Genomic DNA, 24,546 nt, shown 5'->3' with positions numbered 1-24,546 from the left:
CCTGGCTGTGGGAAAGGACAATATAACTCCGGTCTGATATCCCGTTCCATCGGCAAGGAAATGTGGGCGTTCGCACGTCCCAGCCCAGTACTCCTGGCAAGAATCCGTCCGCGCGACTAAGTACCTTCTCCTAGACTCAGTGGTCTACTCCCCTACTCGATCAGCGGCTTCCGCAGCCCGCCCACCATCGTCATCCCCAGCGCCTGCAGCCCGTTCGAATCGTTGGCCTTGATGACGCTCGACGCCGGGAGCATGGGGTTATCGGGGCTGACGTGCGCAGCGTCGCGCGCCGCCTGCTCGATGGCCTCCATCTCCTCTTTGCAGCTGGTGTGGTCGAAGGGGCAGACGACGATAGGTTGGCGGAGGAGGATGTCGCGGGCGGAGGACATGTGGGCCTGATCATATTAGATCAAACGGTGGACTGGGGGGACTTGACTTACTTTGACGGTGAGGAAGTATTGGATCTTGTAGAGCGTGCCGATGGTGGTAAACCCGCTGACGGGGTACAGCGGGAATTCCTTCTTCCCGCGCGGTATTATCCCGTCGCTGTCGCGAAGGTCCTTGGCGGGGAAGACGAGGCCGAGGTTGGTGAAGTAGCCGGCTTCGGGCATCTTGACGTTGACGGCTTGGCTGGTGCGGGCGATGGATTTGGTTTTGATGGTCGGTTCGTCGCCCTCGTGGTTGTAGACGACCTCCTCGTCGATACCGATGGTGATCTTTTGGATGGTGACCTTCTTCGCTTTGTTCATCCAGTCCCGGTTCGGGCTCAGTTTGATGTACACGCTGATCGGATCCAGCGGGCCGTAGGACCACCGTGGTAATGAGATGCCCAACGTGACCAGATGGTCCGTCACCCGCTCCGCGGATTCGGGGCGATTGTACATGCCGAATGTTGACAGTGTATCGTATCGTAATATAGGGACGGGCGTCGTGTGCTTCTTCTGGTCCTGCGCCCCTTGCTGCACCGTGACGACGAGCTCGTAATATGTTTCGGCGGTCCGACTCGCCAACTGCAGGCTCGCCGGGGGTACTCGGCGACTGACCTCCTCCCCCCCTCGCCCGTACGGGATAAAAATAACGAACGGCAGGTCCATGGCCATGACGTTCTCGAACTCCTTGCCGGTGGGGCAGCGATACAGCAACCGCTCCTTGCCGACCAGGTCCGTGATCTCCTTACGCGGAGCCGCCAGCCGCTTTTTCGTGATGGAGTCGGCGGACGGGTGGATGGTTTCCTTCCGCATGAGCGCGATGGTGACGAGGGACACCTGCACGGGGGCGGACACCCCGACGCCGGGGCGGATCTCGACTTTTCCTTCTATTCGCGGCTAGATAGGAGAGCACACGGTCAGCGATGCGCGCAACGGTGCGGACCGGACCGCGCGAGTGGAAAGGGCGGAGTGACTTACCAGCGTCGCCGATATGCCCGGGTAGCCCACGAGGAAGTTGCTATTGGGCGGACCGGATATCCGCACAAACGCCGCCATCGTCTCGACACCCGGCGATACGGCGTGGCCAGCGGGCGAAGGACACGGCCGCTCCGCGGCATGGGAAGGTTAAACGCCGCCAATCGAAGCGGATTCGAGGGAGAGCAGCACGAGGGTTCGAAAACGATGGTGCGGAAAGGAAGGGTAGGTGGGGAGAAGATGGGTGATCATACAGGAATCAGTAAACACAAGAGCGGTTCGTCGTTCGAGATGTGAATAATCCGTGTGATGGATTGCGAAGTGGGGACGAAGGGGGTGTGGATTTCGCAGGGCTGAACTCGTGCTGGGCTGCTGGCAACTGTCAAGGGGGGTCCTGATTGCGGAATCTTCAGGTGTGCAGTACGGCCGGAGGACCAGGGAAAACGAGGTGATAGGTGAGGTGAGGCCGAATGGGAGAGCCTGGACCGAGCGATGGGGATGTACAGCGACCGAGATAGGCGGTCTACAAGTACCGATGCAAGAAAGGAGGGTCGGACAAGATGAATAGTAGCAAGTAGAGATGTACCTGTACTCCCCTAGTGAACGATTGAGTAGTGATTGACCGGAAGTGAAGTGGTGAGAGAGCGGAGGAGCCGATGGGGCTAGAGTCTAGAGAGGTGTAGCGGCACGGCGTATGACGACCCTACGAGATTACGATATGTGCTGGCCTGCTGGGGAGAGAGACACTCACTCAATGACACACACGAGAGACAGCAGAGAGTGAGACTGTCGGAACTCCGATCCAATCCCCAAGCTCCAATCCGATGATGCCCACTCAACAATATTTAAGATTCTAAGTCCTTCCTATCGTAACATATGGCCTTAGTAGGTAAAGACTGAAGTCGATGATAATTATGGCCCGTATGGGGTACCTTTATACCTTACTAAGTGAAACTACCAGCGATTGGGCCCCGCAGTTATTTCCTTGGGGTAATTACCGTATTGTGAATTATCATCAAAGCACCACCACGATAATCAGATAATCAATAATTAATATTCACATCCACATCTCCAATACAACTTGATAAATATTCGAGCCTTTAGTTTTATTCCGATTTAATTCCAATTCCATTCCAATCATACATACCGCTATTAATCTGGTTGCTTTCTTGAGTCCCTAGTCCTCCAAGGAAACTCCTGCCAAACGCCGGGTGCAATCTAGCTACACTCAACAACCGCCTTGCCCGCTTGAGCAGGCCACCCCATTATAAGATATCATGTCTGTCACGGTACGTTTTCCAAAAAAAAAAAACCATTGCGGACGCCTGTATGTCTCGAGTTCTAACATCGCCCAGTTCCACACCGATATCGGCGATCTCAAGATCGAGGTCTTCTGCGACAGCGTCCCGAAAACAGCGGAGGTCAGTCCGTCCTCCGAAAGAATATAGTTCCTCATCTTAACCCTCCCCCAGAATTTCCTCGCTCTCTGCGCCTCATCCGCCTACGACGGCTCCCCGTTCCACCGCATCATCCCCTCCTTCATCGCACAAACCGGCTCCCCCGCCACCGACCCCAAATCCAAGTCCTCCCGCAGCATCCACGCCGCCCCCCACGACCCCTCCGACTCCGGCTTCTTTGCCGACGAGATCCGCCCGGCCCTGCGCCACAACGCCCGGGGGATCGTCTCCATGGCGAACAAAGGCCCCAACACGAACGGTAGCCAGTTCTTCGTCTGCTTCGCGGCGGCGCCGCATTTGGATGGCAAGAATACGGTGTTTGGGCGGGTGATCGATGGGGGGGAGACGCTGGATCGGTTGGAGGAGGTGAAGGTTGATGGGAAGGGGAGGCCGGCGGAGCGGGTGACGGTGAAGAATGTTACAGTTCATGCGAATCCGCTGGCGTGAGTCCGCTCGATGGATCGGCGCTGAGCGGTCGGAAGCGTGACGGTCAATTGCCGAGCGTGGCGACGGGTCTCGAAAATCCGCATAAGTTCAAGGCATCGCGGTTTCCAGGTTGCAGGATGACTCGGATCTAATGGCAAACCCAGATATTGGAGTGGCCAGGTCGTATTCGCGATCGACCTGCAAAATACTCAAATACCCGAGCGTGAAACTGGGAACGAACGCACAATCACGCTCTTAACGACTACAGCAGCTCATTCTACCATAAACAGGCCACGTGAATGGCCTCAGCAGGGGCTTCTACTCTGAACTCTGATTTGGTGGTAGATGCACAGAGCGGCTTTCACCGGCATCCTCTGTGCCCACAAGGATCACATTGCCGGATACCTGCAAACATGGAATGGTCTTGAGTCATTTAATTTACAATTTGGAGCCGCTAAGTTGAGAGGACAATAACTATGAAAGGAAAACGAACGGTGCCGCGATGCTAGACCTCGCACTGCTCGATGAACCGATAAACCCCCTGGAGACCTTGATACTCCAGCGGATCATGGCACCGAGGGGGGCCGCGAGCGTCGCCGTCCTCCAAGTCGCTGGTACGAATGCTCTCATACCCCGACGGGGATGAAACCCATGGATTGCTCGACGGAATCATGAGCGGTCCATTCCCATCCTCCGATTCCGCCGACATCACGGACCGCACGCGCGGAAACAGCTCGAAGTCGTAGTCGATCTTGTCGGGCGGATTCCGCGGCTCGTACAGCGAGTGGCCGTCCGCCTCGGACGACACGATACTAGGCGCGAACGGGAAGAGCAGCGCGATCTCCGTCCCGGCGAACGCGGGGAACTCCCGATCCTGCCCGACGATGCCGCGTTGGATGCCCAACTCGTCGCACAGCTGCTCGACCGTGTCGGCATCGCAGCCCGGGAAATGCACCCGGACGATCGTGCCGTGGTAAGAGATGGGGAGGTCGCCGAGCGAGGCGAGGCGCTTCAGGTCGGTCAGGACGATGGCGAGGTCTTTCAGCGCGCGGGAGAAGTCGATCGACAAGACGTCTAGGAGCCCGTCGGTGTTGAGGGTGTCCATTGACTTGGGGGTGAATCCGGTGCCTTCAAAGGCGTGGCGAGGTGCCAGCGCAGTGATGGTCGGGTTAACGGGAAAGTCGATGAACGACCCCGGTGAACATGGCTGGAACGCGCTCATTTTGCGTGAGACGTCGTTCTCCAGCACCGACACCTCCTTATACCGATGCTTCCCAGTTACGGGATCCACCCCATCGAACTGTGCCCGCTTCCCCTCAAGCATGAACGCCCGTACCCCCTGCGACACATGTCGCACCACCTCCGCCGGGCTCGCCGGGCCATGTGAGAAATGCCTCGCGCCCCCGACCCGCCCTGCGCCTAGCGTGTATCCTCCGGCCGTCCGCCCGAGCGACCCGCCCGTGAGGTTCGGCCGCATCGTCGACGCGAACGGCGCGCGGCCCGTGAACCGCTCGACAGCGCTGCGGATACGGGAGGTGGGGTATTTGCTGCGGTCGTATTTGAGTCCGGCCGCATGCCGCTGGGAGGTGGAGAACGAGCGCGAGGCGCCGTGCCGGGCGGCGGACGCGTAGCTGCGGGCGCCCGATTGCTTGAGCCAGGCGATGCGCTGGGCGGAGGTCCGCGGGGCGATGCGGGTTGCGATGGGTTGGAGTTCGGTTTCGATGGCACGGGCGATGGGGACGTGGTTTTGGACGGCTTGGGCGGCCTGCTTCCATGCGAACCTAGAGGGGGCGTCAGTACGATCTCAGGACGGGAGGATCGATGATACGAACCGGAGTAATTTGGCATTTTTAGCCACCAGGAGGTGGAAGGTTCCCACGGAGGGAGCCATGATGGTGTTTTAACCCCCAATTCCAGAGATGGGGTTTGGGTAATGGGTAGAGTGGTGCAGATGGATGAATTGCGGGGGGAGAGGCAGGGCATTTGTAGGGAACGTAGGGCTGGTCAGGGAGATGACATGGCCGGGTCACGGGCGGCTTCGCCACTCCACGTGATTCTATCTATATTTTGGTCACGTGGTGTAATCCGTTTATCCATTTTCAGCCAATCATATTTCTCAACTTTTTCGATCGGGACCAATCAGATCTTGTTCCTTTTCACATTTCTCAACCAATCACGTAATTATATTCGCCTCCCTTCCTCTCAGGGACTGAATTATATCTCCAGTATTAAACCACACCCCGCATGTTTAACCGCTGAGTACTGGTATATTTGGTTTTGGCCACGGAGAATTGGAGAGCAAATTCCAGTATATACTAGTGTTCCTGTATGGGCAGCGATAATCCCCCGATGGAGAGGATATCGTACGGACCCGACCCTCTGCAGTCCCTCGATGTCCTCGTCCAGAGCAGGGAGTTAAATAAACAAGGAGCAGTTTGGGTAATGTAGGTCCCGATTTCCCACATGTCCGCTATCCGCCTTTCCCGAGTTGTAAGAAGTCAAGCCCGACCATGATCCAATCCAGTCGACAAGTCCGCCCTCCACATGATCCCACTAATCCCTCAAAGCTACATTCACGGAGGCGCATGGCGCGACCCGACCCAGAGCTCAGCAGATTTCCTTCCTACTCTCCACCTCCTATTAAACCACCCGTCTTTTTCCCGCGCCTCATCTCACATCGCCGGATTCGCAAGCCTCAACTACCGCCTCAGCGCTCCCGACCCCTCTGGCGGCAGCCCGGTGGCGCATCCCGCGCACGTTGACGATGTGATGCAAGCGCTGCTAAAACTCAACCAGCGTTACGGCGTGGGCAACCCCACCGGCCACGACTACCTCCTCGTCGGCCACTCGTGCGGCGGGACCTTAGCCTTCCAGCTCGTCGGCGACCCGCTGCTCCGCGCGGGCCTCGCATTCCCGGATCGGCTGCGGAGACCGGTCGCGGTGGTGTCGCTCTCCGGACTGCATGATCTGCCGCTGCTGGCACGGAATCATGCGTCCCAGCCGGTGTACGGCGAGTTCTTGACGGGGGCTTTTGGGGGGGATGGGGCCGCATGGGAGGCGGCGAGCCCGGTGAATGGAGCGTTTGGGGAGGAGGAATGGGTGGTGGAGGGAGGGGGGAGGGTTATTGTGTTGGTGTGGAGTGGGGAGGATGGGCTGGTGGAGGAAGAGCAGAAATCGGTGATGGGGGCGTGGCTGCAGAGTCGATGGGGATTTGAACTTGTGAATCCGGCGCAATCGCCTGGCGTGACTCCAAGGAACCGATTATTGGAGTTGGAAGTGACGGAATCGCACGACGGCATGTGGCAGAAGGGCGACGCCGTAGCTCAAGCAGTAGACGCGGTTCTCAAGCAATTGTACAGTGATTGTTAACATTGACACCGTTGGACGGGCTGGCTTCCCGGATCCAACCGCAGCGGGTCGACTAGAGAGGAGGTATTGTACAGGTGATTCCCAGCCCCCCATACGGATATGTGCAGAATTTTTCCCTCCATGATCCCATGCTAGATTACATACCCAATTCCAAAACATACAAGGCCCCCTTCACGAACGTCGATGGTGAGCAAGGAAACGATAGGGAGTGCCCACGAAAACGCCCGCAATGCCATGAACCTTCCCCTATTCTATCGCTCGTAGACAAACTTCCGCATCCGATCAGCGATGCGCGGGTCCAATACGATCGCATTGGTCCAGGTGTATTCATGCGGCTTCTCCTCCACCTCCTCATCCGACGCCTTCTCGTCCTTCGCCGGCGGCACTTCGTCTTCCTTCAGTCCGCGCTTGCGATACGATTTGTGCCAATTCTTCTCCTCATCCTGGAGGAGATGGAGCTGCTCCGAGCTGGACGCTTCTGAGAGGGATCCCATGGCTGCGGGAGAATTCGAATCGGAGGCGAGTTCCGACGGCTCGTGTGACTCGTCGTGGCGCGCGTACGGTCGATAATGGCCAAATGCAACCGCTGCCACCTCGCGTCCGGTGTCGTCAGCTAGATATCGCCGGTTTAAGAATCGGTAGAGTCGTTGCGGGCTGTTCAGGAATCCCATGATATGGGGGAACGTGACCACCGCGGACGGACCGAGTTCTTTGGGGGTATTAGGCGAGAGTTCGGCCGCAGGATATTCGGACGGAGTGATAAACGGCACGGGTTGTGGGCGCTTCTTCTTCTTCTTTTCCTCCTCCTTCTTCTCCTCCTCCTTCTTTTCCTTCTCCTCGCTCTCCTTTGGCGGCTCGGCATTGGTTCCTTCCGTGGCTCCATCTTTCGTCATGATTTCCGCCATCGATGAAACCGGAGAGGCTGGCACCGCCGGGTTCGCCTCGTGCACAACTGCCGGCTCTGCATCTTTCGCCGGTTCTTCCACTTTAGGGGGATCGAGCGGACCGAGCCATCCTTCATGCAGACCCCGGATATATTCTTTCCACGCATGTCGCCCGATCACCAAATCTCCACGAAGGGGTCCGTCCCGCCGCTCCGAACCTTCCATGTATATCCCTTGAGCTCGCCTTGCCTCTTCCAGGTCAAACGGAGCGTTCACGACCGGCTCCTCGCTCGAAGCGCCTTTCTCCCCGTTCTTTTGCCGCGCCTCCCGTATCCGCTCCGCCACCTGTGCCCGGATCTCCCCCTCTTTCCTTCCTTCGATCACATCCCAATCCAGCCCGGAAGCGAGGAGAACCGGCTTGACGTAGTCGTGGAAGTGCTCCCGCATGTTCAGCAAGCCGTCGCCAGGGAACGTGCCGAGGACGACGGTGATCCGTCGTGGCATACGGTTCGGCGGGAGCGGTTGCTCAGCCAGGGTGGCCACCTCGTCGCACCATTTCTTCTGGGCGCGTTTGATCTCGCGTCGATCGTACCACCACGCTCCAGTGAATGCAGAAACAGTAGAGAGGAAAATCATCCAGTTGCGAGATGGGAGTCGTGGTCTCCAACGAGGCAAACCTAGATACCAATGAGTCCGGACGTCCTTTTAGACAACGAAACACTTCGTCTTCGGATAGGCTTATCAATGTGTGACTTACCCATCATGCGGAACGCCGGGTTTCCTTCGCTAGGTTTCGGTATCGCCTTCGGAACTGCATCTTGCGCAGCGGTAGCTTGAGGTTTCGACGACGCTGGGTCCATCTTCGCCGAGGCCGAAGAGTCGGTTGACCCTTCTGCCATTGCCCCAAGCACGGTATAACACCTTGGTCAGGGTATCGATATCAATACTGCGGCCGAAGAATGCAATATTGGTGAGTCTGGGTATGTGATGCTTGGGCTGTAGAATTCGAGAGAAATCCGATGCTGGGATGAGGCGCGATGCACAGGAAATTTAAGTGGGTCCATGCTTGGACACGACTTACTTCAGACGAGACGACAACTCACAGCTACACTTACAAGTTACACTAGACCTAACATGAATCAAATCTCTTGTCTGTTCTGTTGAAGTAGTACATCGGTGAGAGGAGTATATGTTGGAGTTGAAGACTCGTGATGTTATCTCCAATTTCCTATTTATTTGAGGCCGTCGTCTTAGTATCAAAATATTGATCCGGCTACTATTCAATTTGGATATGGATATCAGTCCTCGCAAACGATAACCGTCATACGGCCGGTGATATCATGATATGAAGCCTTCCATTTCTTTTTTTTGCTCAGTTGCTCGTCTCATGGCAATCCTCTCCCGGAATTAACCGCATTTGCAACCTGCGAAGTGTTTGGTCGGTTTTCTATTCGCGCCATGTCAGCACCTCTTGCACGCTCGCACACCGTCCATGAAACTTACCAGCATATCGTTCATAACTATCCAGATACAGGTCATCATTGCTAGTAGTCGCCTGGACCGCCGGTTCCGCCTCAATCGCCTTAACCCACGTCTCCCAACGACCTCCGGATTCCGGGTCAGGCCAGCCCCGGTACGGTTTCAACACGCGCGAGAGGCGGAGGACCCACGGGGCGATTTGGGCGTCGACGAATGACAGCGTTGGGCCTAGGAAGAATGGCCCCGCGGGGTCGGCTGCGGTGACCAGTTTTGCGATTTGGTTCTTCAGGTCGACGGCATGCTCGAGTTGCTTTTCGGCGTCTTGCTCCTGCAGGTAGCGGTAGAAGGTAGGCACGATATGGCGGTTCGCCTGTGTTTGATGCGCTCAGCGACGGGAAAGCCGGTCGGGACGGTGCAACTAGGGCAATGGCTTACATGGTCGGACCAGAGACGACTGTGCGCCCGAATCCGTGGATCGGCTGGGAGTAGCGACTCTCCCGCCTGAAGATCCTCCAACTATTCCGCCCGTCAACCGAGAACGGCAGCGACAGCCAGGGAGATACCGACATATTCCATCAAAACCGTGCTCTCATAGCACCCCCAATCGCCGTGCTTCAGCGCCGGCACCAGCCCTCGGGGATTGATATCGACGAGCTCTTTCGGCTTCTTGTATGGGTCGATCTCGATGTACTGATACGGCACCTGCTTGAACTCGAGGGAGATCCACACGCGCTGAACGAACGGGCTGCCGGAGCATTTAGCGCTCGGTCTCCGCTCCGACTTTACTTGTGCAGGAACGTCACCATTTACCAGAAACAGCTGCCGTATAATTTCAGTTCGTGCGCCTCCGAGCGCTGCTGGACCGTTGCGAGCGCATTTCCTGAGGCTTTGGTATGGTATACCTTCTTCGCCTTTTGTTCGTCCGTGTCGGTGGCCACCATTTTCGAAGGGAGAAATCTCGTGTCGATCTGGTTGCGTAGCTTCAGAGTTGTCTACCCAATCCTCTTGCAAGCAAAACTTCAGCTGCACCACCAGTGTTCATCGCAACTTCGCAAGTCATCGCTTCGACCATCGTGAACTCGAGATAGTGCTGGCAGGTCACATGATGTATGACGAAATCGAAAATCGTCCCACTAATTTACAGGGTCCAGGTCCACTCACGGGTTATAGCTTCGTTGTTCGTAGTTGCATCCGTTCATCTCCCTCGTGTCTCAGCTGCGCTGGTCAGGGGCTTGAGTAGAATTGAGTCCTCGGCTTTGCACGGGTCTACGACACTATCTTCGATATGCCGCCGTCGTTGCAAACAATGTTCAGCCATAGGGATCACGAGAAGTAGGCCTGGCAACGAGCCATTCGTTTAAAGAATATCGATTTCAGGCACTAGAGCTAGCCTAGACTCGACGAATGATGACTTTTAAAGCTACCTTACAATACATGTGATCTCCAGTCATCGGTGACATGCTGTGCTAATCCCCCCCGACTTTCAGGAAAGCTCCCTCACGGGCAACTGAACTGCCTGCGTCCGGAATCATGATTCATAGACGACCACAGCGGATGGGCGTAACCATATCTGGGTTTTACTCTGTTTAATAGATCTTCTTCTTGTTGTCGATGCTGATGTCTCCGGGACCCATGTTTATCAGGAGGAGCAGCCCGCCGCTATGTCTCGTTAGTAGTGCCCAAAAACACCAGCCAAAGCTTCGGGGGAGCACTTACACAATCGACAAGATCTGGAAGAAGTCGTACTTGGCAAAGTCCTTGTGTGGGTGATGCGGATGGAGCTAGATGAATCGATCAGCATGGTTTCACCAACAGATTAAATCGAGGGAATCTCACCGTCCAGAAATTGTTCACCAGCAAGTTAAAGATGCTCAGAATGACCACCAACATGATCGCACTGAACTTCGCCTTGAACCCCACCACGACCATGATGCACGCCCCGAACCCCAGAACCGACACGATGACCCGCCAAATCGACCACTCGCCCGCGAACACGAACCCGACGAACAAGAAGATCAACAGTACCCGCCCCACCAGCTGCACGTACATCTTCATATCCTTCTCGTCCATCTGCGGCAGCCCGGCGCCGGCGAGCTTCTTGCGCACCCACGAGTCGGAGAGCACCATGAACAGGCCGCCGACGACGGACAGGTTGCGCAGGAAGAAGTTCAGGTCGAAGATGAGGCCGTAGCCAAGCGCTTGTGTGACGACGACGCCGAGGAGGCCGCAGACGGCGTATTCGGAGTGCTTACGGACGATGACGAGGAGGGAGGAAGCGGTCATGGCAATGACGTTGACGATGAGGAAGATGTGGGTGATGCCCACGGGGACTAGGAAGGACGGGTTAGTGGGGTGGACAGGTGGAATCATGCGGAAGGGGGGAGGGCTCACTGTGTCGGTAGTCCCGTAGATATGTGAGCTGGTCGTTCCATTGGGTTATTATCCGCAGTGCATCTTCCAGAAACGTTACCACGATGAGGAAGCGGCCGATGGCGGGCATATATCTAGACACCGTCAGCTCGGGAACCTCACATCTTCTAGAGCCAGAGCTGCTGGAGCGGTTCGACCGCCCCCAACCGCCTCGCGAAGGGCATTCACGTACGGTCGGATGGGTTCTGCCAACGTATCGAGTATGTCCTCGATCTTGCTCGTCTGCTCTCGGATCGCGTCCAGCGGACTGGGATCGTTCGTGGCGGCGTCCCGACCGGGGCCTCCGAAGGGGTTTTGGTTGCCGAGCTGGTAGCCCGCGGTGCCTCGAATCTGCGCCATGGTGGACGGTGGAGGAGGGAAAAACGGTGTGGGGGGGTTGGTAGAGGCCGTGGTGTACAGACTACAGAAGAGAAACGTCTCGACCTGACCTGCCCGTGCGGAGTGCGCTACAAAACAATCCGACACTCGACCACAAGCAAGGAAGTGGAGTGATGGAGAGAAGTGCAGAGGGGTGGTGCAGTGGCTACAGCGAGGAGTGGGAGCGCGGAATGGACATATAAAGAAAAATCATGGATGGAGATACAGCATTGATGGGCCAGACTTGACACTTGGAGGGTTGGGAGGGAGTAAAGGTGGCCTTAGTGGTGATCGTAGTGGGAGTGGATGCGGAGACCGGGATACTATTCAACCTTGTTTCCGTTACAGTATTTATGGCACGTAACAAAGCTAACCATTAAGGCATCCATACACCTCCGCCGGACCTCCGTCTTACTACATCTCTCAGGAAAATTTATCATCGGTTGATTTACCTATCGTGTTGATATTTGAGTGTCCTTACTGTCCAGCATAAATTTGAGATTGTCAGCGCGAATCCCCTACCAGTATGGCACCGGGACCACATCGGACCGTGGTACCCTATAGCAGGATTGGAGCCCCGGATGGCGGATACGCAACATACACTTGGCTAGCACGGTGGATTCATCTTGCAATCGATTAAGCCTTCGATGGTGAATTCTTCGGTAACTACACATTCTCGCTCCCCTTCCATGACATCATCCAGCAATTTCGGGCAATCGCTTTTCACTCTCTGCTACCAACCACCCATCAGTGGCCATCACCCAGCAATCCAGCAATTTTGCCCATCGACCATGCCAGGTCGGATTGAAAAACGCCACGAGGCCATCTGTGATCTGCCTCACGATCCGCTCCGCCGTACGGAATAGGAATAAAAGTAGAAATGCGTGCCGTCCCCCCTCCGAAACTCCAAAATCATGGCGCGTGGCCGGGTCGGGTGGACGATGCAAATGTCAGGGAATGACCTTGTTGGCGAGGGATACCATCCTTGCTGTGGAGATACTACTGTGAAAGAAAAAAACAACCGCTTGGCCAGGCGCAGAGTTTAAATAATAAAAGGAAATGGGGAGGGGGATCGCTTCCTTGTTAGACGCGAGCCGTGGTTCGGCCGATGGTGTACACGTCCGTGGCTTCTTTGTTGCGAATTTGGTCGGTGAGAGGCGCTCCATGATGGTCGGTGGAGGTGTCGAACATGCTAGGCACAGTGGGGGTCTTTTTTTAGGGATTCAAGTGTCTCTCCCCAAAAGATTATGGTAGATCGAAACTCCGCTATGCGTCGACGGTCCATTCGGAGTCGTCAGGATGGCCCTTTCCCGGGGTGATCTTCGGCGGGACGTATCCCCCATTCAGTTTGGTCGTAGGGACCGCCGCAGCCGCGACTACTGGCTCACTGCGGGCTTCGTGGCTCTTCTCGATCCCGTTCGTGCCACCGGCGCCGTTGGTCGATTCCGGGGCCTTCTTGCGGTTCTTCTTGCTCGATACCGTGTTCCACATGCTCTCGTCATCTTCCATGATCTTCCGAATCTGCTCCTCTTCCGACGGGAGGTCGCGCTCCCAGTTCTTCCCCGACGCCGAGGTGGACGCGGCGCTGGTCGCGAGGTCAGTCGAGCTGGATGGAGAGGGGGGGTGGGGCTCGAACGTGTCGAGAAGGGAGGTTGCTTGGGTGCCGTTCACGGGGCCCGTCGATGGCGCGTTCGGTGCACGACCGGCCCATGCGTTGGTCGCAGGGGCCGAGCGCATGAACGCCGAACCATCTTTTGCCAATTCCCCGCGAGTTTCGCGGGCCTGGCGTCGCTGCTTTTCGAGAAGCACTTGGCGCTCTTTCTCCGCTTGGTCTTGGATGGCCTTCCGCTCCTCGGCCTTCTTGCGGTTCTGCCGCTGCTTCTTGGACTCTTGTGCCGGAGCAGATTGGGTGTTCGGCTTTCTGGTGCGAGTCGGCTGGGGATTGGGGCTCTCGGTCACGCGGAGGACCGAGGGGCCAATGCTGGCGGGCTCGAGCATGTCGGAAACATCCTGTCCGCTCGGTCCGCTAGCCTGGGCACCATATTTGGGAGACATGACCGGAGACATGTCATCGTCCGCGTCTGCTCCCGTCGTGGACGAGTTCTGGGAGAAGTCGGCCCCGCGATTGGCTGTGGTTTGCTTGACGGTGCGGGCCGCCTTCGACGTAGAACCGGACGATTCAAGTTTCGTTCCTTTGCGAAGATCGGCCAGTCGCGCTGCCCATTCGGCATCATCCTCCGCGGCGTCGGCGGCGTCCACCGCTATTTCTTTGGACGAGGTTGCTGCCGTGGGACCCGCATCGGATGTCACGCTGGCTCGGGTGGCCCTCTTCCCCGGCTTCGGTGCCTTCTTCGCATTTGTAGATGATTCCTCATCGTCGACCAGGATCGCTGGAAGTGGCCGCGAATTGCCCCCGGGTGCTCGTTGATCGGATGGCCGCTTTTTGCCTTGTAATGGGCGACGGGAGGGGTTGTAGTAGACGTACGCACCGATCCCGATGGCGACCACGGCGGTCCAGGAGAAGAAGGGGTAATAGGCCTGCACGATATCCATGGCGGGCGGGAGGTGGTGGTTGCGGACGAATGGGACGTGGTCGAGAGGACGAAAGCGGATCGTAGCGAACTGATAATGAGGCTAATCAAGGACGGTTCACCGCGATAGATGGACAATATCGCTCGCGGACAGGAAATGGCGGTTTCTGCAGGAGCAGGGTCACCGGGCGGATTGACGGAGTTGTCGAATGGCTGATACGAGGAGGGAGGAGAAAGCAAGGGGAGATGTGGCCTGAATCTCAATTTCCGGTATTGCTTGGACTTCCAGAAGTGGGTCTCGTCGCGCGCAATGCTCCGAAGGGCTGGCTACCAAGACGCGTCAAATGTCGACAGAATAATATGGTGGTACAGGACGAGAGGAGGAGAGATGGAATGGACCAAGTGGCTTCAGTACAATGCGGGTCGCAGGAGCTGAGGAGCTGCAAACTACCAAGAACCACCAGTCCTAGGTAATAATAAGGTTCCAGGCCTGGCAGTAGTAATGAGCAGGGGTAGGTCAATGCAGCTGAAGATGGAGTTGGAGATGGGGGTGGGATTGGAGGCGAAGATAAAGGTGGAGGTGAACTGGTGAAGGAGCACAGATGAAGCTGGAACCGAGAGGGAGAACGTGAAGAACGTGAAGAACGTGAAGAACGTGAAGCTGTGGAAGCCAGCCGCAGTGGTGTGGAGAAGGTGAGGGCGAACGACGGTGATGCAGACAGACCAGCAGAGCGCAGCGGTTCACGGAGATACGGATGGGGCAATGGGTTGGGGATTGATTCAATGGTGCGCTGCTTTTGGGGGGACCACGGTCTCAACGTGAAGCTACTGAGAATAAGGCGGGTACCTGGACCCCGTCCGGAACGATACCGAGTTCTAATGATTCCTTAAATTATAAATGTTCCTCAAATATGCCTTAGTAGTCCGTACTATCAGATGGACAATTTCCGGTCATTCCCTTCTATATCACCTTTCCCCCTGACGGATGAGAAGATCCCGATCGTTCCTTGTGCTCGTCTGCCGGTGATATTGCATTGCTTGAAGCCACATGGCACATACATGAATGTACAACAGAGTACCCAGTAGTATCATCTCCACCAATCCACTACCAATCTTCTTTGTGGTTTCGCTGTAACAGGAGGAGATATTATGATTGAGAGTTACGTTTTAGTTACTACAAATGCAAATCATCAGCCGTAGAGTGTCTGTATTAATCTATTCGGGGGTACGATATCGTTTGTAATCCGTAACGTACTCCGTCCTGGTGCCGTAATATTTTCTGATGGACTACGGAGTATTTACCTACTACTTGTATGGATACGGTATCGGCCTACCACTTGGAGTTGGACATCTCGCACTCGACTTCTCCCCATATGCTATCGAGCTCCCCGAAGGAGGAAGACTAATTGATAAGTGCCGGTAGAGAATAAAAGGGGCGCCTGGAATTGAATATCTGATTAAACGTTCCGGTGGCTCTACGTAGTAAAAAGTCCGAGGACAATTAATTTGCGATCCGATCACTCCGGCAAAAACCTGACCAGCAACATAGTGTGCATGATTACTTTCTCATTTCCCAGAGGTTCTTCCTTGACATGTCTCAAAGGCACGGTAGTAACAGTGCAAATCGTAACATGAAATGAAATTCGCCTTTAATCATGACAGTTGAATGCATCTCTCTTGCCGGAAGAAATGTAATTTCCAATCTCACTGGCGGAGACGCGTGCAGGGCTGCCCCTGAAGTGCGAAGCGCCAGGCTTAACCCGCGTCCTGCCACGCGTATCTCAACGACATCTCTAGCAACCACGCGAATCACCAAATGCAGTATTAACTGTATTATCACGATCTCAAAATTCCATCCTCCCTCCAACTAGCCGCCGAAAAATGAATCGACCCGTCGAGCAGGCTCTAACCAGCCTACTCCCCTCATTAACTGGCCCCCCACCCCCTGACCTCGTCTCCCTGGCCCATTCCCTCCTCGCCCAATCCCGAAGCAAAGCCAGCACCCTCAAATCCGAGGAAGAAATCGCGCGCACCTACGCCTGCGCGCACCTCGCCTGCGAGAAGTAAGTGGGATTGAAATGGGGACGTCTGCAGGGGTCATCGGATATTGATATGACGTAGGCTCAAACAGCGGTTGAACCTACCGAAGATCGAGGCCCGGCCGCCGTGTGGGCCAAGGGTGTATAAAAAGGTGTTTAATTATTTGTCAACGGCGCTGGCGAGCGTGAGGGGGGGGCAAGAAGTAGTTACAGGGACGCAGAAAGAGTTGCGTTCGAGGAATCCTAAGGCACTTGAGAGTAGTCCTACAGCCACGCGGTCACGACTGGCGATCCACAGCGCTTCGAAAGCAAAAGTTTCATCGTCGTCAGTGACGCCCCGGAAACGCTCGTTGTTAGCCTCCAACGATGCGGTGAAGGATATCCCACAATGGGCCTTGCCTATGGTACGACGGCTCTGCGGCGCCTTTCACCTCGCCGAAGCGGCTCCGCACGTGTTCGCCGGTCTGGAATCCATCCTATCATCAACGTCGCGAGCAGAGACGCCGAATCGACGGCGCTCTCGCCGACTCCAGGATGATGAAGGCGAATCGCAAAGCATCGGCGCCGACGCGATCCCGGCGCTGATCATTGCGATCCTGCTCTACGCCGTCACGAAAATCACGGGGGAGACGATATCAGGGAAGGTGTATCTTAAGAAGCGGGCTCAGGCTGTCACTGTCGCTAGCCAATCGGCGGGGACGTCGACCATGTCAGAAGCAGAGATGAATGCTGAAATTGATGGGTTCCTTCGTCGAGCGCAGTCGGAGGGTTGGTTGGACATGGAGTGGTATCAGAACATCGACGAGCCGGAGGACGTGGACGAGCTAGATGCGTTGATGCAAGCGGACGAAGATGGACCAACCGACGGTACACTTTCTACATCCGCCAATGGTGCTACTTCAACAGGGCCCTCGGTTGGTTCCATCCTTTCCATGCATGACGCAGTCGACTGGGTCGGCGAGGAGAGAAAGCACGAGTATAGGCAGTGGGAGCGAGGGATCATGGATCGCATTGCAAAAATCGAGCGAGAAGAGAAGGTAAAGGTCAACAACGGATGAAGATTAGGACCCGATCGCCGCACCAGGGACGGAACCGGTGCGAGCAGGCGTCTCAATACCAGATACTTCGGGTGCGATGATGCGGAATGTCTAGACTGTCGGACGCCTCCAGCTCCTTCGCGATATCGTACAGCAAGAAGTCGATGAGGACGGCATTGACGGTCGCCTCGGGATGGTGGCGCACGATCTCCCGCCGGATCTGCTCCACGCACCAAATCGAGCAGCCTGGAGGCATTTAAATATGAGCACAGAGTCGCGCGGCCCGAGGAAAACGTACCCCTGAGTTGCACCTCCCGGCTGCTGCCCGGCTCGATCTCGATCCGCCGTCGCACGATGCTCTCCAGGGGCGGGCTGTAGCTGAGGCAGCCCAGATTGTACAGCATCTGCGGGATCCTATAGTCTTCGACAGATGAGCTGTGGTGATAAGGGATAGGGCGTCAACGGAATGAACATGTGACGTACCGGCGAACATGGTGATCCTGTCTATGTCGTGAAACTCGCCCCAGCCTTCCCCCTCGAACGCGGCCCACAGGTCGGCCACGAAGATTTGCGCGCGTTTGAGGAACCGGACGTTGCGGCCTTCGAATCGCGCTTCGTCACGGAAACAGGGGAAATGGTCGGCGAGGATATTTACCAGCGCAGCCGCAGACTTATCGGCTCGGTTGATCAAATTCACGAGGTCTCCTTCGAACTCCTTCGCTCGCCGTCAATATTATTCCTGCATGCTAGAGAGGATACTCACCTCGCAGAGAACCTGAGCTGCCTCGCGCATGCACTTGATCCGCTCCTTCAAAAGGGGCATTTCCTCCTTCGTCGCGGACCGAAAAACGTAAGCGATCTTCTCGTCCGGACAATCCTCCTCGACATGCCAGAAAGCATGCGACGTGATGGGGATCCCTACATCGGTCAGCACCCGTCATAACCCAACAGCGTCCTCCTCACCCTCCTCCAGCGCCCGCCACAACGCCGCCACTAAGCTCCAATACCCCGTCCACCGCTTCCCCTTCCATTCCACCGCAAATCCCTCCCCCTCCCCCTCTCCCTCCCCCTTCTCCGACCAAAAGCAGAAGTTCAGCAAATCCATCGTAAACACAAAGTCCAGCGTCGATGCATCCTTCGCCGTTGGATGCAACTCGTGCGCCGCCCAGGACTTCGAGGTGTAGTCCCGCGACTGCATCTGCGTCCAGAGGACCGCGGCGGCACGCTGCGTGCTGCGCATGTCAAGGGCAACGTCGGTGCTGTTATCGTAAATGAATTCGGCGGAGGCGAGGACGCGGGTGTTGGTGAGGTCCCGGGGGGGAGGGCCGTTCATGCCGAGGGCCTGGCGGAGCAGAGCGAGGAGCTCGGGGTCGGCGTCGTCGGACATGGTGGGGTTTTAAGGGATTTGGAGGATGGGGGGAATAGAATGATTATGGATTGCAAGCCTCAGTCTTAATACGCCAGTCTCAGCATCCGATATGTATTCTGATATTCCTTGAGATAATGGATATCAGCTGGCGGCTTGAATTGGGGAATGGCAGGCCGTTACTTAGCTCCAAGCCTAAGGTATATTTTTGAGAAATTCAGTTGTCAGGATTTGAACGGGATGGAATATCAAACAACACTTCTTTACTTCTTTTTGTACTCCGTTCTCTTACTTATTGTTTCCTCCAATCTCGCTATCGTGGATTGGTGACAGGGGGGAGCTGCGGCTCCGCATCCCTGCGACGCTGCAGGAGACGTGAAGGACTTCACAGGCAGAACTGAATGGACAGGTAATACGTAGAACACCTCGCGTGTGCTTGGTGGTATTACAATATTCAACGCATCACATCTGATCTATGAACACTTCGGCATTTGCATTTCACCTGTCTCGCCTTCTCTAAAGACTAAACCTCTCTCTTATGACTTATCACCCCTGTTTGTCAGATCGGATTAGATCCACCTACGCTTTATAGGGAACTCACCTTCATCCCTCAACCTTCAGTGGTATCGCAATCATCCTCCATAGACTTACCATTCACCCTCACACTGTCTCCATCGACCGATTTATCTATGCCGTACCCACTCATCCAGTCACCGTGAGTCTCAATCCACCATGTCACGCGACAAGCACGCGCGACAAGCGCTCGGAAACGGCCTACACGACCTGGTTGAACAGGTGAGATGAGGATGGCTCCTATCCCACGTCTTCCTACTGATTATTTTCCAGACTCGAGTGCTGATGGTCGGAGCCGGTGGCATCGGATGCGAGCTGCTCAAGAACCTCACCCTCACGGGGTTTGGCGAAATCGAAATCGTCGATCTGGATACGATCGACCTGTCGAACTTGAACCGGCAGTTCCTGTTTCGGCACGAACACATCAAGAAGCCGAAAGCGCTGGTGAGTGATCCGCGTGTCTTGCCGCTCAAGCGTATATCTAACCGTCCGAATGCTCAGGTTGCGAAAGAAGCCGCCGCGAAATTCAACCCAAAAATCAAACTCGTCGCCCACCATGGGAACATCAAAGATTCGACGTTCAACGTGGAATGGTTCAAACGCTTCACCCTCGTCTTCAACGCGCTAGACAACGTGGACGCGCGACGGCACGTGAACAAAATGTGCCTGGCGGCCGACATCCCCCTGGTCGACGGCGGCACCGCCGGATTCAACGGGAACGTCCGCGTGATCAAAAAAGGCGTCAGCGAATGCTACGATTGTCAAGAGCGTGAAGCGCCCAAGGGATACGCCGTCTGCACGATACGAAGCACGCCGTCCCAGCCAATTCATTGCATCGTGTGGGCCAAAAGCTATCTGCTCACCGAAGTCTTCGGGAAGAGCGAGGAGGACGCGCCAGAGTTGGATCACTCCGAGGATGCGGAGAACGCCAACGAAATCGCGACGCTACAGAAGGAGGCGCAGGCGCTGAAAGGGATCCGGAAATCGATGGGAACGCCGGAATTCGGCCGGTTGGTCTTCGACAAAGTCTTCGGCGAAGATATCGAACGATTACTGTCAATGGACGACCTATGGAAGACGCGGAAACGGCCACGCAGTCTGAAATTCGAGGTCACTTCGAAAGACGCAAAAGGTTTGGGCCCCTCGACCTGCAAGGACGCCCAAAAAACGTGGTCGCTGGCGGAGAATTTCGTCGTCTTCCTGGACAGCCTGGACCGGCTCAGCAAACGATCCATGGCCTTGAAGTCCGAGGGAACCGCTCCGATTATCGATTTCGATAAAGACGACGAGGACACCCTGGATTTCGTCTCGGCGAGCGCGAACATCCGATCGGAGATCTTCGGCATCGAAACAAAGTCCAAGTTCGACATCAAGCAGATGGCCGGCAACATCATCCCGGCTATCGCCACCACTAACGCGATGATCGCGGGCCTCTGCGTGCTGCAGGCGTTCAAGGTTCTCAAATCCGAGTACACGAAAGCCCGGGTCATCTTCCTGAGCCACAATGCCGAGCGCGCGACCAACACGGAGCCACTCCGGCCCCCGAATCCGAACTGTCGGACGTGCGGCTCGGCGCAAACGCAGGTCATCATCGATCCGGGACGAGCGACATTGCAGCACTTGATCGAAGACGTCCTACGACTGGAACTCGGTTACGGCGAGGAGCTGAGCGTGAGCAGCGTAGAGGGGACCCTTTATGATCCCGACTTTGAGGAGAACCTGGGCAAGAAGTTCAGCGAGCTGGGCATTACGAGCAACAGCCAAATCACCGTGTATGACGAGGATGACGATCCGCGTGTGGATCTGGTGCTGCACGTTACGGAAAAGTGAGTATTTCGGCTATCTGAACCGCTCGTCTCTAACCTATGTATAGATCGCTATCGGATGCCTCCAAACCCGTCCTCCTTCCCGACAAATTCGAACTTGCTCGCAAACCAAAGTCGGCTGCTGCGGTCGATCAACAAGTGTCTGAGAGCCTTCTGAATGGCACGTTGGACGGTCAAGCGACCGGCACCAAGCGAAAGAGGGGACCTGGCGACGACGATCTTCCCACATCGAAGAAGGAGAAAGCATCAGATACCAATGGTGTTAATCCTCTGGTCATTGTCGTCGAGGACGATACCAGCGGGGCGCTTGTGATTGATGATTGATAAATCCCTCGCCAGGGAATACAATTGGAATCCTTACAGCAGCATGCGACCATCACACATCGAGACAGGCCCCTCACATCTGTTCCGGTCCGCCGCCTTACCACCACACTCAACCCCCCGTCTAGGTTGAGGATGCAATTATTCGTGTACGAGTTCAGGGCCAGGAAGGCCGCGACGTCGGACACCTTGTCTGGCTGCCCGAATCGTCGGAGGGAGATTTTGGATTCCATGGCGTGCCGTGCCTTGTCGTTGAAGAGATCTAGGAAGTGGGGAGTGCCGGTTATTGGTGACGGGCCTCTCGTGGGCGAGGAGAAATGATACCCCATGTACGATAGAAGTGGCGGAATAGTGGGACCAACCAACGGTCATCTGGGTGTCGATATATCCTGGGATTATACAGTTCACTCGGGTGCCTCATGGGCCCGTACTCGCAGCTAGGAACGAGTCAATGCTACGTAAAGTAGGAATATTCTTCTCGTTCGGTGGCGTCTATCGTATGCATCAGTGACGACCATCCCTCCCATCACCCTATAATACCCGCTTTCGAAGCAGCATAAAACTGACGCTCCGCTCCCCCCTTGCACCGCCAACAGCGACGACGCCAAAAAAATCGACGGCGACACCACCACTCTCCCCTCCTTCCCCCTCGTCCCCCATCCCCTTCTTCCCTATCCCACCCCACACCCTCCCCCGACCGTCTCTCGTCACAGCGCCGCGTCTTCCAGGCGCCTGACGATGTACGAGTGTGGCGTCGCGTGTTCCAGGGAGAGTTTAGGGTTGTCATGATGCCGATTGACGTGACGTTGCTGTCCAGCAACGCGGCGGTTCTCTGCGTCGTGAATCTGGCGGGAGATTAGCCACGATTCCTTGTATGGAAGAACATCTTAGGAGCAGAAAAGCCAAAATCCTCTTGAATTTCACCAGAATTTTCGCAATCAGCTCAGCATCAAGCAACGAAGTTCCTAGTCTATACATATATGTAGTAGGTAAGGATGCAGCCAAACACGTGAGTTCGCGTCAGGTACCATCCAAAGTGTCACTCGTCGCGCTTCGCGTCTGCCTCCCGAAGCTTCTTAAACATTCCACCATCATCAACTCACGCTTCCCGTTCCATCTAATACCACCCAAAACCATAATTTTCTCCTTTATTGCCATTTTCAATCCAACGCTCCGCAAATCGCAATCCAATTTCCTGCTCCAAATCCGCAGCAGCAAGCATGTCCGAACCTACAGAATACGTCACCCTCGTGTCCTACGACGGCTTCGAGTTCAAGATTCGCCGCTCCGCCGCCATCATCTCGGGCGCCATCCGACGCATGCTCGACCCCCAAAGTTGGTCGCACCACCACACCCCATTCCGTCCAGCTTCTCCCAACAACTAACGCAACCGTCCCAGGCAACTTCGCCGAAGCGCGAACAAACCGCTGCACGCTAGAAACCATCCCGTAAGTCTCCGCGCACCCCATCCAATGTTCGAGGTCAACCCAACGCGTTGAACATGTCGGGCTCACGAATTTGCGCGTCAACAGCGGCATCGTGCTGGAGAAGGTCTGCGAATACCTGTATTACAACGAGAAGTTCGCCGACTCGAAGGACGTGCCGGACATGGAGATCCCCGCGGACATCGCCATGGACTTGCTGATCGCGTCGGATTTTTTGGATGGTGAGTAGATTGGATTTCCGTGTGCGTGCTGTCTAGAAGTTAAAGGAAAACTCCCGCAGTTTGATTCGTTTTCAATCGGGACAAAATTTAGTGCTCGATATGAGAGATGCAAGGAGGCGTGGAACCTCGCTACCATCCTCGAAATTGGCAATTTTTGGCGCAGATTGTAAGATCGGATACGGTATTGAGAGGGTAGCGTCGCTGTCCTTGTCAATGAAGGCGATGGCATTGGAAGCGACTCGCAGAATTTAATCTCCAACGACGGAAATGACCACTAGCTGTCGGAACGAGCTATTGTAAGCTGAAGGGAGCCCTTGCATGCGATCCCCGGCCGTTTTCTGTGTCGAATGGTTGCTATGAGTCCCCCCATGTCGTTGCTATGGCGGGTTTATTCCGTTTACCACAGTTTGAAAGCCAGGGGACCAGGACTACACCATGTCAAACATCAATCGAGGCCAAAACGCAGTCATTCATTTATGAGAAATCCTGGGTCTCTTTCTGTTCCTTCGTATACCAGTACAGCTCATCTCAAATAACATCGCCTATCCTGGAGAGCTATCCTGATGTTCCCCCATCTGACCGTATATTTTAACTCATTTACTAGTGCATAGAAATACATTTCCAATCCTAGAGATTATATATGTATATATGATCCGCCTTTGATCCATAGCATAGATCTATAGGTAGTTTTGAATCAATAAAATAATCAATGCAAGGAGTATATAGTGTTCATGTCAAAATGCCTGAATATACAGAAGAGGCTCTACAAAGTGCTCTAGATGATTTTCGGACCCGGAAAATCCCCACCTTGCGCAAGGTTTCGGAGCAATATCAAATCCCAAGGCCTACTTTGAAGAGTAGACTCGCAGGCCGTCCAACTCGCAAAGAGAGCGCCCAGAATACACCGAAATTATCCCCTGTTTAGGAGATATATACTTTGCAGAATAGATTATCGAAGAAGACCGCGCCAATCGAGCCCCTTCTCACGCAAGAGTTGTCCAAATGGTAGAATGCATTTCCTGGAAAATGGGGATACGGCCCCTTGCGGTCAACTTTGGACTTGAGGCTTCCTTCGTCGTAACCCACAGAAACCCCTTTAACCCTTAATTAACCTCTACTAATATGTACCACTGCCGTCGGTAGCTCAGCAACCCTTCCAAGTTCAGGCGAAGCGTCGAGTTCTGCAATGGGTGCCGCTGCGGATGGGGGCCCAGTTGCGCCTCCGTCCAACTCGGGGTGGTTAGTATTGAGTACAGGCCCTGCTCCACTGCCATCGGGTATATTCCTAGAACTCCCCTCTAATTCTGCTTTCTCCCATTGGGTGCCGGGTTGAGGGTTGGCATCAGATTTTCCAGCCTGGGTCCGTTTCCGGTATCGCCAGA

At 55.4% G+C, this 24,546-nt stretch overlaps 13 protein-coding genes across 13 annotated transcripts; 5 read left to right on the top strand and 8 right to left on the bottom strand.

Moving 5' to 3' along the window:
- Positions 1 to 152: 152 nt before the first annotated feature.
- P152DRAFT_472134 (uncharacterized protein) lies at positions 153 to 1,484 on the bottom strand (the record flags this gene model as incomplete). The annotated part of the gene is made up of 3 exons (XM_033681131.1): positions 153 to 395; positions 441 to 1,325; positions 1,407 to 1,484. The coding sequence occupies 3 exons, from the start codon at positions 1,482 to 1,484 to the stop codon at positions 153 to 155; spliced, it is 1,206 nt and encodes a 401-aa protein (XP_033535993.1).
- Positions 1,485 to 2,680: 1,196 nt separating this feature from the next.
- Positions 2,681 to 3,307, top strand: P152DRAFT_506258 (peptidyl-prolyl cis-trans isomerase B precursor; the record flags this gene model as incomplete). Its single annotated transcript, XM_033682470.1, has 3 exons — positions 2,681 to 2,692; positions 2,759 to 2,824; positions 2,876 to 3,307. The coding sequence occupies 3 exons, from the start codon at positions 2,681 to 2,683 to the stop codon at positions 3,305 to 3,307; spliced, it is 510 nt and encodes a 169-aa protein (XP_033535992.1).
- A 484-nt stretch (positions 3,308 to 3,791) lies between these two features.
- On the bottom strand, positions 3,792 to 5,177 carry P152DRAFT_465238 (uncharacterized protein; the record flags this gene model as incomplete). Its single annotated transcript, XM_033680619.1, has 2 exons — positions 3,792 to 5,067; positions 5,119 to 5,177. The coding sequence occupies 2 exons, from the start codon at positions 5,175 to 5,177 to the stop codon at positions 3,792 to 3,794; spliced, it is 1,335 nt and encodes a 444-aa protein (XP_033535991.1).
- Positions 5,178 to 5,509: 332 nt separating this feature from the next.
- On the top strand, positions 5,510 to 6,780 carry P152DRAFT_500120 (uncharacterized protein). The gene has a single exon (XM_033682306.1). It carries the CDS (start codon positions 5,831 to 5,833, stop codon positions 6,653 to 6,655), a length of 825 nt encoding a protein of 274 aa, XP_033535990.1. The 5' UTR covers positions 5,510 to 5,830; the 3' UTR covers positions 6,656 to 6,780.
- P152DRAFT_512738 (uncharacterized protein) lies at positions 6,632 to 8,530 on the bottom strand. The gene is made up of 2 exons (XM_033682766.1): positions 8,297 to 8,530; positions 6,632 to 8,216 (listed from the first exon to the last, which is right to left on the bottom strand). The coding sequence occupies exons 1-2, from the start codon at positions 8,436 to 8,438 to the stop codon at positions 6,907 to 6,909; spliced, it is 1,452 nt and encodes a 483-aa protein (XP_033535989.1). The 5' UTR covers positions 8,439 to 8,530; the 3' UTR covers positions 6,632 to 6,906.
- Positions 8,531 to 8,668: 138 nt separating this feature from the next.
- P152DRAFT_432211 (glutathione S-transferase) lies at positions 8,669 to 9,965 on the bottom strand. The gene is made up of 5 exons (XM_033677436.1): positions 9,829 to 9,965; positions 9,586 to 9,763; positions 9,454 to 9,534; positions 9,043 to 9,388; positions 8,669 to 8,986 (listed from the first exon to the last, which is right to left on the bottom strand). Exons 1-5 carry the CDS (start codon positions 9,957 to 9,959, stop codon positions 8,925 to 8,927), a joined length of 798 nt encoding a protein of 265 aa, XP_033535988.1. The 5' UTR covers positions 9,960 to 9,965; the 3' UTR covers positions 8,669 to 8,924.
- A 405-nt stretch (positions 9,966 to 10,370) lies between these two features.
- P152DRAFT_456601 (SURF4-domain-containing protein) lies at positions 10,371 to 11,990 on the bottom strand. The gene is made up of 5 exons (XM_033679038.1): positions 11,621 to 11,990; positions 11,410 to 11,522; positions 10,855 to 11,348; positions 10,735 to 10,799; positions 10,371 to 10,677 (listed from the first exon to the last, which is right to left on the bottom strand). Exons 1-5 carry the CDS (start codon positions 11,785 to 11,787, stop codon positions 10,605 to 10,607), a joined length of 912 nt encoding a protein of 303 aa, XP_033535987.1. The 5' UTR covers positions 11,788 to 11,990; the 3' UTR covers positions 10,371 to 10,604.
- A 1,237-nt stretch (positions 11,991 to 13,227) lies between these two features.
- Positions 13,228 to 14,040, bottom strand: P152DRAFT_385443 (uncharacterized protein; the record flags this gene model as incomplete). Its single annotated transcript, XM_033675820.1, has 1 exon — positions 13,228 to 14,040. A coding segment is annotated over one exon (813 nt), but the record flags the coding sequence as incomplete, so codon positions are not given.
- A 1,942-nt stretch (positions 14,041 to 15,982) lies between these two features.
- P152DRAFT_268487 (uncharacterized protein) lies at positions 15,983 to 17,551 on the top strand. Its single transcript, XM_033674849.1, has 2 exons — positions 15,983 to 16,399; positions 16,458 to 17,551. Exons 1-2 carry the CDS (start codon positions 16,218 to 16,220, stop codon positions 17,431 to 17,433), a joined length of 1,158 nt encoding a protein of 385 aa, XP_033535985.1. The 5' UTR covers positions 15,983 to 16,217; the 3' UTR covers positions 17,434 to 17,551.
- P152DRAFT_393407 (uncharacterized protein) lies at positions 17,486 to 18,799 on the bottom strand (the record flags this gene model as incomplete). The annotated part of the gene is made up of 5 exons (XM_033676195.1): positions 17,486 to 17,658; positions 17,711 to 17,833; positions 17,896 to 18,127; positions 18,176 to 18,330; positions 18,376 to 18,799. The coding sequence occupies 5 exons, from the start codon at positions 18,797 to 18,799 to the stop codon at positions 17,486 to 17,488; spliced, it is 1,107 nt and encodes a 368-aa protein (XP_033535984.1).
- Positions 18,800 to 19,208: 409 nt separating this feature from the next.
- On the top strand, positions 19,209 to 21,966 carry P152DRAFT_413078 (ThiF family protein). The gene is made up of 4 exons (XM_033676999.1): positions 19,209 to 19,573; positions 19,625 to 19,795; positions 19,853 to 21,177; positions 21,225 to 21,966. The coding sequence occupies exons 1-4, from the start codon at positions 19,511 to 19,513 to the stop codon at positions 21,499 to 21,501; spliced, it is 1,836 nt and encodes a 611-aa protein (XP_033535982.1). The 5' UTR covers positions 19,209 to 19,510; the 3' UTR covers positions 21,502 to 21,966.
- On the bottom strand, positions 21,603 to 21,755 carry P152DRAFT_372886 (uncharacterized protein; the record flags this gene model as incomplete). The annotated part of the gene is made up of 1 exon (XM_033675548.1): positions 21,603 to 21,755. A coding segment is annotated over one exon (153 nt), but the record flags the coding sequence as incomplete, so codon positions are not given.
- A 486-nt stretch (positions 21,967 to 22,452) lies between the features above and the next one.
- On the top strand, positions 22,453 to 23,531 carry P152DRAFT_456595 (POZ domain-containing protein). Its single transcript, XM_033679037.1, has 4 exons — positions 22,453 to 22,833; positions 22,898 to 22,946; positions 23,031 to 23,164; positions 23,224 to 23,531. Exons 1-4 carry the CDS (start codon positions 22,719 to 22,721, stop codon positions 23,226 to 23,228), a joined length of 303 nt encoding a protein of 100 aa, XP_033535981.1. The 5' UTR covers positions 22,453 to 22,718; the 3' UTR covers positions 23,229 to 23,531.
- The last annotated feature ends 1,015 nt before the right edge of the window (positions 23,532 to 24,546 follow it).

This window comes from Eremomyces bilateralis (genome assembly GCF_010015585.1).
Source record: "Eremomyces bilateralis CBS 781.70 unplaced genomic scaffold P152scaffold_5, whole genome shotgun sequence".
Taxonomy (NCBI): Eukaryota; Fungi; Ascomycota; class Dothideomycetes; order Eremomycetales; family Eremomycetaceae; genus Eremomyces; species Eremomyces bilateralis.
The sequence above is the reverse complement of the archived record's forward strand: the minus strand, read 5'-3'. Positions and strand labels throughout refer to the sequence as shown.